Raw genomic sequence first — 14,031 nt, 5'->3', positions numbered from 1 at the left:
ATGCAAATAAAGGTTTGTGCGCTCGGAAGGCTGCTACATTTTCCTACCTAGGACTGAAAACTGCAAAACTGGATGCATAAAATGGTTGCTCTCTACCATGATGTCATGTGCATACATTGATCTGTGCATGGAAAATTGCTGGAAATAGAGAGGGATGCTGCTGGTGTCTCACACAATGCCCAGCCATGCACGTGTGCTCTCGGAACATGTACAGATCGGTGTTAGCACCGTCCACGGCCACATCACCTCAATGCCAGCCCAGCTGCCACCCCAACACGTCCTCCAGCTGCTTCCGCCTTATAAATATTGAATTCATCTGCTCTGCACTGGGAGGAACATTTCAGCCTCCGAACCAGGCACAGGCTGTCCACAAAACCCCTCAGGTCTGTCCCCAAAACCCCCTCCTTCCTTTCCTGGTCCATCCCTCCTGCCTTCTCTGCCATGCCCACCCATCCCTCTATGCCTCCTGGCCACACACCACATGCCAAACACAGGGGTTGGCATCTTGGTCATGGAAACCTAACAGAAAAATTTGGCTATTTTGCATCACGTCTTTTAAAATTATTGCTTTTTTTTTTTTTTTTTTCCCCCAACTCCAGTGCTGACAGACTAATGTTAAGACAAGTGACAGCTCTACATGTCTGACAAGCCTTCCTCCCCTTAGATTTCAGAGTAATTTGTGTCTTGCTCCTACAGGAGCACAGCACCAAGATAAGAAAAGTCCTCCAAAATCTCAGAAGTTATTTTTGGCTTTTCACAAATTAATATCTCCTCTGAAGCAACTGAAGCACTCAGTAAGCAAAATTCTGCTTTTAACATCACAATTTCGAAGTTATTCCTTTGCACTGTGTAAATGAAGGCGCATTTACAGAGCCTGTTCTCCCGTTTGCCAGCAAAAATCTCCACTGGCTACCGAGAAGTTACTCCACGGTTATGATAGCAGGAGAGAACTTTTGTTTCCCTGAAGTCAGTGGAATAACTTTCACTGACTTCCATAAGCTGGAAGTTCACCTTCTGAAACTGAAAAGAAAATTTGGCTCAGCATCTGAAAAGAGGATCACGAGGAAAAAAGCCTGTAGGCTTTACGACTGTGTAGGGTATTATCCCCTGGACACACAGCGAGTTTTGCGGTAATTGCAAAAGATCTTTTTTTATTACAAACCCAAACATTAGGGATTGTAGTTTTTGGATAAGAGATGTATGTGTCACATACAGTCCCTCAAAGACCTCCTTGGGTGAGTGGTACAAATGGAACACAATGTGGGGCTGCATTTGTCTGAGAACATTTAGAGATGTGAAATACAGTTTACATGACAGATTTCCTCGATGTATAGAGAAAATATAGCAAATTTCTTTGTGTAGGCTGAATTATTTACCAGAGTGTTCCAGAGTGTATTGGTAATAAAACACGATGAAGTATAAGTAAGTCCACACAATCTTGGCTTACGTTAAAACATTCTTTTTTAGAATGTTATTAATAAAATAAATCCTGCGAATATGGAAAGGCAAGAGTTTGTCAACTGAACATAAGCCTCTGAAGGACTGAGTTGACTCAATGGATGAAAAGGTCAAATTCTCCAAACCACCATCCGAAGGGAGTTGAGAATCAGTCTCACTTCAACATTAAATAGGCTATTTTGGCACAGGATGAAGGATGCAAAGATGGTAAGGCAATTTTTGAAACCTACCTGACTGGGAAAAATGGCTGTTTTTAACTAAAACCAAATAAAATATATATAGAGCACAACGATTTCACCAGATGGCCAAACAAGCCATCATTTTTCCAAGCATTAACTTTCTAGCCAAGCACTTTCTAGTAGCGCATTCAGTTTAGAAATACAATATGTGCTCATTCCTGCTTCATACTCCTCAAAAAGATTGGATTATAAGTTGCTCATACAGAAACATCCCCTGAACATAAAGCTAACTCCTTGTTCCTATCTCTTCCCTTGCTCCTTCTGCGGACTCGTTGCTGAGAAAGAGAAAAAAACACATATTTTTGTCTCAATTTAATATCTTTTAGAAGCCAGTGGGGATCTTTCTCTGGCCATGGTTGGGCACAAAGTCAGTTCTTCATCTGGGCTAGTTTTAAGTTGAGTCCTACAATAGCTTGGTAGCTCATCAGTGAGAAACCTGACGGAAATTGTGGTGTTCATCCAGTGCTCACCTTGTTTTCCAACTCTTAGATGATGTCTAGACAATGGTTGCAAGTAAGCCTGAAGCTCTGACCTAAGCTGGAACTGCTGAAGCTTTCTTCTTGTTTGTCCTGTGAACAAGCCAACTTTGCTCCTTTTCCTGCTTTTGTGCCAGTTCACATGGCATTTCTTTACACAGCCCAAATGAAGGGCCATGTCCAGGTTTTCTATTCAGCTCTCACGCCCCAGACAGCAGATCTGGCTGACCAGCCTCCTGTGAAGGTCACCAACCTGGCCTTTCCTCTGAGCAGGTTTAATAATTAAAATGTCATGTATGAACAGGTAGGTGTCATCTCACTTTTTCTAATGTTCCTGATGGTTTGCCTTTCATTGCAAATCCTTCCCTGACCAATTTCCAGTTCAAATCTTGTTGCTTGGGCTACATTTTTTACAGTGTTGCTGACTCTTAGCCCACTGCATAGAATCCCTACAGTTATCTCAATAAGGTGTCTCAACGGTTACATTAGAAGTCAGCTGCTTTCCTTTCATTTCAAAATCTTTTAACCACAGAACATGCACCAAATGAAACCTTTACAGTTAACTGGGCTAATTTCTGGGCAGGCACTGGAAAGTGTTCTGTTACTAGGCAGCGACTAAGATAAGCAAGCACGGCCGTAGGAGGGTGTAAGCCACTTGTCCACTGTTATGCGATGCAGAGATTGGGCCCTGCAGTCCCTTGACTTTCCTCTGCAATCCCGTGCCTGAACTGTTATTAGACATGACTACCGAGTTCCACGTGAAGATTTATGCAGCAGCAGCTTCACTTTGTGCCTTAGGTATGATCTCAAGTTAAGCAGAAATTTAAGTCTTTGCAGGGTTGCTTTTTTGAACTGTATGATTCCATTACTGTGTTTATTTGAACCACAAGTCCATGTGTTATATGTAGCCATGAAGGAAAATCTACTTTTTCTCTAAAAGGAAACAACAATATATCTACCGTATAATGCACAGGACATTTCAGATGTTAAAACAGCTCGTTGTTTCTGCATCTGGAACAAGTAGGTCACACATAGTTATTATATACATGGCTGAACACAAAGCAGCCAATACCCATGTAACGTGTGAGAGCTTTCAAACTACCTTTTAGTACTCCATCGTAGTACAGCATCTTGTTTGCAGATGCTCTGGTTGAAAGCAACTGATTGAAGGGGGAAGGGACCCAAAGCTGACTGACTGGGATTGAGAAGCCTGCAAAATCATTGCTTTCTTTTATATGTTTTCTTTCTATACCATAATAAAGATAAATATTGATCGCTAGAGCAATACTGATTGCAGGGGTTGCTGCTGATGGCAGCTGCATGATTTGCACAAGTATCTCCCATGTACAGTGCCACTTATTTGCATGAGAATGCAGTTTTGCCATCCTAAAGTGTTGCAGACTGTTCACTTGCCTTATAGGAACATTTACCCCAAGTAGACATATCAATGATTAGCAGGAATATATGAAATAAACGACAGAAACGGTTCATCATCTTAACATGTTTTATGTGTCTGTGTGACTGTCTGCTCTGGGGATGTGGAGTTTATTGTCCCAGCCATGCGGAAAGAAGTTCAGGACACAAGGGACCTGCTGTAATTATGGCGCAATGTCACCACCTCACCTGGGAACACCACCCAGCTGCACAATAACAGAGCCTGGTGCTCATTCCTTCACCCACTGACCTACACACCGAATATGTTGAGATCCTTCATTCCAACCCAGATGTCTTCTTCCAAGCTCCCAGCTTTGGACCATCACAGCATGGTCGAGGTTGGAAGTGACCTCTGGAGATCATCCAGTCCAACCCACCTGCTAAAGCAGGTTCACCAGAATGTCTCCAGAGGAGGAGACTCCACAACCTCTCTGGACAGCCTATTCCAGGGCACCCTCACAATTAAGAAGCTTCTCCTTATAATCATATCAGGGACACAGTGCCCCCATAGAATGGCTTCAGCATCTTCTCCTGAGCTGAACCTGCCCACCTGGGATCCATGTCCACTTGAGAGAAATGGAAAAGGTCACTCCAGCGTGAATCAGGTTCACAAGGAGGGAGGAAAGTTGCCTACCACAAGCATGGTAACTACACCAGAGCACAAACCCCTATGCCCAAACCAAGAAGGAGTCCTTGGGGTGTGTGGGACCCTGTTGTGGGATGCAACAGGGATATTTATGCCCCTTTTTATCACTGGTGCAAACTCTTGAGTGGCCCATTCCAGGTCAGGCACCTCCTGCCTCTCTCCTCCACCTGCAACCTCCAGGAGAAAGGAAGAGGAAGGCACAGGAACGATCTGAGGAGATGGCCTCCTTATCTTGTTCTGGGCAATCCTGCACTTTGAGACTGCTGCTGGCTGACCTGCTGATACTAAAATTCAAAGGCAAAGCATGCATATTTAACTCCAATTCATCATTTTGATTTTGATTAACTCTACGAGTCAGAGGTTTGCAGGCTTTAATCTTGTATTAAGAAAATACTCCTGTCCTCTCTTCCCAGAATTTTCCAACAGGAAATTCAACAGAAGGGTTTTTCCTATTATTTATCTCCTTCCACTTATTTGGACTCATCACGGGCCTCTGAAATCATTGCCCAGCATCCATCCAAATCATGGCTTGCCCAGTGTAGAGAGTGCTCTTATTTCCTCAGTGGCCCATAAGGAGGAGATTAATATGGGAACCCAGGTTTCTGACGTTGTTCTGCACTGACACTAAGCCACTTTAGCAGATCAGTAGGCACTCAATTTATTGAGTACTATTTATATACAGTGAGTATTTCATAGATGCTTTTTCGAAGATCTTAGAAATACACCACGGTTCAGAATGTTACGCTTCATTCTTCATTTCCTTTTAAGTCTATCTCTCGGAGTGCTATGTTGAGTAGCCCTGCCTTACAAAATCAATTATTCCTTAGCCAGCTCAGAAAATAAAACCCAAAGTAAGCAACACCAAATGTCTGATTTACCAATAGATTGCAATCCAGCGCTAAAGAGCATAGCCACTGCCCTGCTTTAAATATTCATGAAGCCCACTGGTGCAAAATGCATTAAAGGTGGGAATAATGCCAGTAATGCACGATCCTCTTAGTGACAAGAAGCTTTCACATATTAAAGAAGCAAGATGTTAAAGACTTTCAACTGAACAGTCTTTGTTTTTAACCTAGAGAAAGAGATTCACTAATGGAATGCCAAACTGCATTCACTCTTGGGATATTAGACTACAGACTAGGATAATAATACATATGTGCTTTACCATGTTGCAGAAGACCTGTTATTACAGTGTGTTCTTTTCTGTTTTTTCTTTGCACTTTCCAGAGAATGTTCAAACACATATCTTACCCCTTCAAGTAGTTTTCTATGTGCCAAACCCCCATCAGAACTCTAGGAGGCCAGCCATTAATAGATTGGTTTTACGCAAATGAAAGAGATTTAAAAATAATGGTAATACTGTACAATAGCACAATTTAGCTGAGTGACAACTGGCAATGAATGACCAAAAAAAAAAAAAAAAAGACTTAAACCAGAGATAAGGGACTGCAGAATAAAACTGTGGCAATGCAGAATAATGTTAATTGTCGCTTTAAATCATCAGCAGCCCAACCACATCTGCCATCACACCTGTGCTCTCTTCTCTGATCTGCTCTGGCACCCTAGAAATATTAGGCAAGCAGCCAGCCTTGTATCTCCATCTCTCTGTGCTCTGGCTCTGCTACCAGCTCGCATCCCTCCTACCTGGGATGGATCAGGCACCGACCTCAAAGCCTCAAACCGTTGCTGACTGATAGGGGACAATGCCAGTGTCACCCTGTGACCACAGGTCCCAGGGCCATGAGGACCCACTGACCCCATTTAGATTTTACAAAGCTCATCAGTCAGGTGAGGTAGCTAAAGGAGCCCTACTTACATCTGAAATTTGATCCTCAGAAAAAAAACAGCAATCAAATAATAAGCTGAAATTTCTTTTCCCACTTAATCTAAGGACATTTTCAGCACACCAGATCTTGGCAGGGAGAGTAGGGGAATATGTCTATCTGGTGCCAAACATGGAAATTCAATTAATGTACATTTGAAAGAAGGATCTATGCGCACCATACATAGTCCTCTTTTATTCTAGAAATCAGAATAACAAAGAGCTAACACCCAGAAGGCTCATTTTTTAGAAAGACATTTAACCAAGACTAATCAGGGGGCAGGGACAGGAAAACAGGGCTCTGTTATGGCATGTGAAGTTGTTTACTTCAAAGCAGACCTTTAACAGGCTTTACACGGGTTTTGTACTTGTGGTTGGAAATCTGCTTTCCTGCCTTTTAACAGTTTGGCTGGTGGCATCTTCTCAGTAAATGCCCTTCCCTGCATCTTCCCCGGCAGAAAGACTGCCTGTCAATAACGATTGAGACCTTCAGCTCCCGCAGTCTGGATGCTGCTTTGGGTAAGTCAAGTTGTTTCAAAGGGAAGGAATTAGATAGTGAAAAAGCTGCAGTGGGAACATTACTGGGGTAAGTTGGATTAGGCAATTTTATCGAGCTATTTCTGGAAAAAAAAAAATCAACACCGCTACTCAGTGCTTATGATTAATAATGTTATCTTGTAGCTAATTTTATTCCTTGCCCCTCTCTTCTCCTGCCTTCCAATTTGGAAGTGCACTTAATTATGAAAACACAAGCACTAGACTGTGAATTTTGATATATTAATTTTACCATGGTTTTGTTGCTATACTGCATCACCAAAACTCTCAAGGACAATTGGTCAAGGAGACAATGAAAATCCTGGCACCTGGGCTAATTTCCTTAAGCAAAATCAAAATCAAGCAATTTCTTCCACACAAATCTCATTATGTTATTACAAACCTATGACCATGATGCATCTTACTCCTGTTTTTCAAAGTCACAAGTTCTTTTGATGACTGGAGCCAGAGTAAGGCCTCTGTGGTTTGTTTACTTGGTGGTTTTTAAAGACAAGGACCACAGGTTATTAAAAGCCTGGCAAGACCAAAACAAGCACAAATACATGACCATATTCCTAAGCTGCTTCATTGAACAGAAGAAATACTTGTAATTTCATACTTGACCAGTGCATGGATGCCTTTCCTGGATGAGGACAGCTGCACAATATTGGGATCAATTATCATGTTCATTCCTTCCTTCCTTCATCCATTGTCTTATTTTTTTGCTCCATTCCTACCATTCAAGTTTGGGCAATACTGCTGTAATGACAGTTCACTGCCCAGTCTCTGTGTCCATCCTTTAGCTACCAACAGCCCATAGCTTCTGGAGCATCATCCAGATAACAGCTCTAATGTTTGCACCATATTTTGTTGTTTCTCTAAATTTGTATTAATTACTTAGATAGAAATATGAGGCTTGGCATTAAGGCAGTGCTAGAAGTACAGCTCTAAATAGCAGCTATTTTATCTATTGGTTGTTCCAAAATCGAAACAAAATTAGCTTAAAATTGACTTAATATATGTTCACATAGTTTCTAGGCATAATGACAAAAAAAAATCTGACAGAATTATTTCACTTCTGCTTATGTGGTCAAGGTTTAAAATAATAATAATAATAATAATAATAATAATAATAATAATAATAATAATAATAATAATAATAATAATAATAATAAAGAATGCTTTCAAAATTTCTTTAAAAAAATAAAACTATTTCAATTGAGAAAATGTCTAAATGTACGCTAATTATTTCATTATTTCACTTGCGAGTTAGGTCCTTCAACTCCAGCAACTAGGAAAAACCAAGACAGCTTTCCCAGCATTTCTAATGTCACACATGATTTAACATGATGATAATACTAATGATACTTTTTAACCGGAAAAGCTTTAGGTCAATTGTTTTTCCCAACTCCATTTTTAACAAAGTACAAAGCTATAAAACCCCAGATGGAATAACATAAGTTATAACAGCAACAAAATGGGTAACTGTGTTTCTAGACTTTGTCTAAATTGTGCATGTTCCAAAATTATAAACCAGACTGTTTCATACATTTTTTTTCAGAGCAATAACCACCTCAATCACTATGTGATGAATCTCTGGGTGCAGAAAATTGAGTATCTAATATTTTTAATGCTTTCTAAACCACAGTACTTTAAATAATAAAACATTCATTAAAATAGAAGAGTAGACCAAATTACCATACCAAACATCCTCTGCATCTTCGTCACACTCTGCCCCAAACTGGCAAATGTCACAGGTCGATGTCTCTTTTTGATTGGTTTCACCTGAGCCTTCATTGACTGTTTGATGGAAAGCAGAAGAATATACATTAGTAAAGACAGCACCGTAGCAAAGCACTTCTCTCTCTCTAGAAAAATCGATTCACCACGTCTGCTGAATGCGCTGCTCACCAAGCTGATGCCCGGCCAACAGATGAGGCTTCTGCATGGGCCAACACAGGGAATTATCGAACAGATTGGGTTGAAGGGACCTTCCAAGCTCATCCAGTCCAACCCCCCCCTGCCATGAGCAGGGACAACTTCACCCAGATCAGGTTGCTCAGAGCCCCGTCCAGCCTGGCCTGGGATGTCTCCAGGGATGGTTAATCCACCACCTCTCTGGGCAACCTGGACCTGGGTCTCGCCACCCTCACGGGCAAAAATTTCTTGCTCGTATCTTGCCTGAATCTCCCCTTCTTTAGTTTTCCATGTTGGTGTGTGACAAATCCCCTGAATTATGAAGTTAAAAGGGAGAAAGACCCTTCCTCTTCCTTTTCCAATTAAACAACGAGCCCTTCAAGCTGCAGCCCAGGCAGGTTGTGTGTCCCCCAGCCTCACTACTCAGAAATCCTGGAGCTGCATCGACAGCATCACACTCTGCCTTGTGTCCTTCTCCAGTGCTGACCTTGTGACAGACCCAAAGGGATGTTTTCCTCGAAAATGTTTTGAAATTACCTGCCGTGTGGTGCAATCTAATCCATTCCAGAGGCAAAACATTTTTCTTTTCAGATGTACAGCTATGGGCTCCAAGGACTAGTTATCTCTGGCAGGAAAGATTTAGTGCTGTCCAGAGGAGGGGATGATCTCCAGTATAGGTTAAATTTGAAACCCGGGAAAGTCAAAACCCTTGTCTGCAGTTGTGTGAGGTTTGTAAGTGGCCCTTAAGTCAAAAACATGAAGGGACTGGGGGGAAAATAAAAATACAGATATAAGAGGACTGTGAAAAAATGTTGATGGCTGAGTACAGGAAGAGACCACTAAGATAGGCACCAAGAAGAGGGTTTGTTAAAATATCTAAAAGTAACACCATCTACATTTATACTAAAGTATATAAGCACCTTTTCATATCTTTCAAAAGGTGCTGCTTTCTAGCAAGACACAGTACCTAAAGATATCCTTTCTGCTGGATACAGAATAATTAAGCCAACCCACTGTCATCTGCCTAACCAGCCTCTGCAGTGTCATCCTTTCATCCAGAGTCAGGACTTTGGTGCAGGCTTTACTGCACAGTTGGGTCCAGCCTACCAAGGCTGGCGGACATGCTGAAGCATGTGGGGAGCCCCAGTGACACTCTGATGGGACACGGCCTCACCCTGATGTCATGCATTTGCTGCACAAGACCCCGTGAACCTGGCTGTTACTGAAGGTTCTTGGGTTGGAGTGCTCCAACTTTAAAGATGCTGCTTTTGTTATTTACACCAGAAAGAAGAGTCTCAAGCTTTCACAATGCTGTCGGAGGAGAAAGGGCTTCTGCCCCTAAAAGTGTGACCCAATGCCTGCTTTCTTACTCTGGACAAGTTATTTAACCTCTGTCCTGCTTCCCACTGTGTAACATGGGAGTAATATGACTTTCTATCAACAAAGAATATGGAGATGAGTTTATTAAAGATCATGATGTGGTTACATACCACAGTGATATGGACCACAGAAATACCTAAGGTAGATGGTTTGTCTCAGAAGCTTTTTTCCTGAGGCCTAATATAATCAGAGTTGTAATGTTCAGGTATGAGCTATGCCAAAGCAATTTCTTATCTCAGTCTTGCTTGAATTTAGACTATATTAAAATGAAAACAAAACAATCAAAACCAAAACAACTATGATGAGCATTCTGAGGCGTTCGCCCTATTTGCAGAACTTTGTTTACCTTTATATCCGCAAGGTTTATGCACAAAAACAATCCAAAGGGGAAACTCAGAAATCATTGTCTGGATTTCTGTTCTACTGCATTGTCAGGTCTTGTGGGGAGGGTCTGAGCTGTGGTATTTCTGTTTCCTTAAATGAGTGAGGAACTCTTTAGGCACTTATTTTATAAGAGCGACCATACAAAGCTGGACAGAGTGTTCAAGGGCCACATCCTCACACCATTAGCATTGCCATGTGCCGCGTGTGTGATCCTGACCAAACAGCACTGGGAGGCTCGGGTGGCCATACAGCTCCTCCCAAACTCTCTGCAGCTGCACCCAGGCCTGGCTCTTTCACTGGGTTTCATCTGTATTTTAAATCCAGAAATCTTTTTTCCCAAGGAGATAACTTTGTCAGCAAATCTTGGCTGGGAATTTCCAGTGTTTAAGATGTTAGACAGGACACATGATCTGGATTTATCGAGTCATGCTGCTTTGCTGTGCCACAGTTTCACTATCTGTGAAGGGGAAACAGAATATTGGGCAGATACTTTGGGAGCTGTAATGAATGACTGTATATAAAGTACAATGGGACCTCTGGGCAGAAGACTACTTATGACAGCTGAACACTCCTCACCAGGAATTTAACAATTGCCCTAGTTCAGGAAAGTGAAAACATAATTTTATGGAAAAGAGCTATATCTTTTTCCTTATTCTGCAAATCACTTTCCTTATATTTCCTTTTAATTAAAACCATACACCCTATTGTTTTTTCTCCTTGTAATATTTCTATTTATAAGTGTCCAGCATGTGTGGTTTGACCAGGGACTACACACAGTTCCACATCACAAGCTGAATAAAACAACTACTTAACTCATTAAATGGAGGCATTTGCAAGATCGAGCATTCTGAAGAGAACTAAGTCATTTAGAGAGGAACATCCACATTAAGGCACAAAGCAGTTCTTAATTTCTACTAGAAAATAATAGTTCACTCCTTCATATTTTTCCGAAGAAGCTCTGCACCCAGCACTCCATAATCAATGTGCACATTGTCATTAAATGTCTGAGCACGCAGTGGTTTTGATTAAAAAAGACAGCTGTTTATCTCTCTCTTCTTCTGTTGTCAGTAACCACAGACAAATTATTCCTTACATTTCCTTAAGATGTGTTTTTTCTCCCTTACACAAACCTACATACCCCAGACTGACACATGCAGGGGCTTGCTTTCTCCATGCTGTGTAGATAAGTGCTTTGATAAATCTGGGCATCCTAGAAAGAGTTATTTTCCCAATATTTCCGGCTGCCTTTTAGCTTGAGGACTAGTGGATGCTCATTTTCTAAGGTGACTTTTTTTTTTTTTTTATCTCACTGCGCTTGCTGATTTGCACTTGCTTTCGTATCTCAACTGAAAAAAAAAATTAGTAAAAACAATCTAGTTTCCACATTCCTCTTCTAAAAATAAAAGGATTAGGATTATCTTTTTCTCCTGTACGTTATGTAGTTCTCATACTATTGATGTTTAACACCAAGACCCTGTATGAACATTGTAGGGCTCCAGGGAGGCTAATTTCTGAAACCCACCGCTTATGACTCACACAACCGAGAAATGTTAAGCTGCAGGTTGCTATTTGTATTAGCAAGATTAGCAACTTCCAGAGTTGAAGGAAATGTGCTAACACAGGTTAGAAGGTCACTAACATTATCTGAAAGTCACTTTGGAGACTATCTCGATCTCCTAGGCAATATAAATTCTTCAGCTGGGAAGGCACCACACACACAATTTACAGAATCAATGGACTGTGGTAACCACAACAGCTTCTGTTTTAATCATTTGGTCCTTTTCTGGTGTTCTCACTGCACTCAGATCAGATAGTTGTGATTTCAAGAATATCTGTATTGCTTGCAAGTCCCACAAGAGAGAAACCATTTTGGAGATATTTCACTTTGTTTCCATAGCTGAAAAAACAGACTGAAAGTACCATCAGATTGGTCTGATTCTGTGCTTATCTCCTGTAATATTAGAAGAAATCTAAAAGCCCCAAACTGTGCCCCTGGATGTAGACAGCTCTACTTTCTCTTTGCACTTCAATCTCTGTGTCAAGACTCTTCTGTAGGTACAAAGTGTCACCTATTTCCCAAGTGACTTGCACATACCTCACCTGATGGACCATACTGTGAGGTGTAAATAGAAGTGGAAAGAGGAGCTGGTGAGCCATGAGGGAGAAAGAATTAGGTGGCAGCACCAGCTAAACACACATCTCTCAACCTCTCTTCGCTAACACGCCTCTGAAGGCAACAGGAAAAACTCCAGAGAGCCTCAGTTCAGTTTTCATGTGGCTTTGTAGCATCACTAACACTATCCTCATAATCCTCACTCGATATATTTTAACTACACCGTAGAATACAACAAAGAAACAGCATAAAGCATCATCACCACAGACTTGAGTGTACAGAAATATGATTATAAAGATTTCTTCTGATTTTTTTTTGTATTCTGAAGTTTTCCTTTGATTGGACGCATGCTCATCGCCATCCCCAATTCTGACTTCTTGTGGTGGGACATCTTTGAAGAAGATGAAACAAAGCTTGCCCTAGTTCATCCTAACAGGATATCCACTTGTTTTTAGCTATAAAATCTAGGTAATAACAAAAATCATGTGGAGATAAGGGTTGATGGCTATTTTTTTTTTTTTTTTGAGTGAAAGACAAGGTGCAAATTAAAATGTGGAGGAAAATACTCTTCAGAGCAGCTGAGGTGACCTGGCCAGATGCTTCAGTCCTACCAGGACTGCTCTAGGCCAATGACAAGGGGATCAGACAAAGCGAGAAAGCACTGAGAAACCCGGGCAGAGAAGCCAGCAGAATTACTAAATGTGTTAGAACAAACAGTACCTGCACCTCTACCAAATGGCTAAAAACACCTCACAAACTCAACCAATAAAAGCCCAGATGCTGCAAGCCACTTCATTCTAATCAATGCCTTTTTAAATATTTTTTCCCTGAAAGCATTAGCTCAGTCAAAACCTGCAAAGTGAGAAAAATGAAGGGTGCAAAGCAGGGGGTCGACTCATGAATGACTCTGCTCTTGAAGTCTGGCAGAGGCTCAGGACAGCATTATGGTCAAAATGAAAAGAAAATGGCACTACTGTACTGATAATAAATCCCAACTCTGACATGCCTTTTTCTGCTTTACTCCTGCTGTGGCTCCATCTCAATAAATACAGAATTACTCTCCCTCACACATGCAAACACATTGGGGAAATTACTTATTGCACAAGAAAACAGTGTCTCTACCCAGCTTAGGATACCACTCAGAACTTCTTAAGGAGACATGAAATATGCTCCTTCACACTAACTTTCTCCAAGATCAAGTCCTTGAAGCCATCACTTGTCTATTGATGGGCAGGTTGTGTCAGGGTTGTGCCATACTCGAGCCCAGGAACCAAAACAACCTTTCCCAGTACTTATATCACTACATGTCCTACCTCAGGTACCTCCGCATTGCCAGTCTGTCCTGGAAAAGGTTAACGGGATGACTTCAGCATGATGCAAATACCTAACAGGGTTTTCAGAGAGGAACTAGATGTACCCAGCCAGCTCAGATTGCTGATAAAATGTGCTCTTATCTTCTCGCTAAAGACCATGTAGATATAGCCTGGCACTGCTTTGATGCCAGACTCAATTTGCAGTGTTTTCCAGCTCTCATATTTCTACTGTGACTCTCAGGTTACATTTTTTTTCTTTAAATCACAGCTGGTGGATTATTTCAACGCATAAGGATCTTAGTTTCCATATATATT

The 14,031-nt window shown here is 41.3% G+C and overlaps 1 protein-coding gene across 1 annotated transcript in view; it reads right to left on the bottom strand.

The window, feature by feature from the left end:
- The window catches only part of TMEFF2 (transmembrane protein with EGF like and two follistatin like domains 2), a 127,139-nt gene that overhangs the window by 45,830 nt on the left and 67,278 nt on the right, over nucleotides 1–14,031 (bottom strand). The window contains exon 5 of the mRNA XM_082057228.1: nucleotides 8,313–8,409. Within this exon, the coding sequence (XP_081913354.1) occupies nucleotides 8,313–8,409 (97 nt within the window). The remainder of the gene's footprint in view (nucleotides 1–8,312; nucleotides 8,410–14,031) is intronic.

Source organism: Streptopelia decaocto (assembly GCF_964273445.1).
Source record: "Streptopelia decaocto genome assembly, chromosome: 6".
Lineage (NCBI taxonomy): Eukaryota > Metazoa > Chordata > Aves > Columbiformes > Columbidae > Streptopelia > Streptopelia decaocto.
This window is presented reverse-complemented; position numbering and strand designations above follow the sequence as displayed.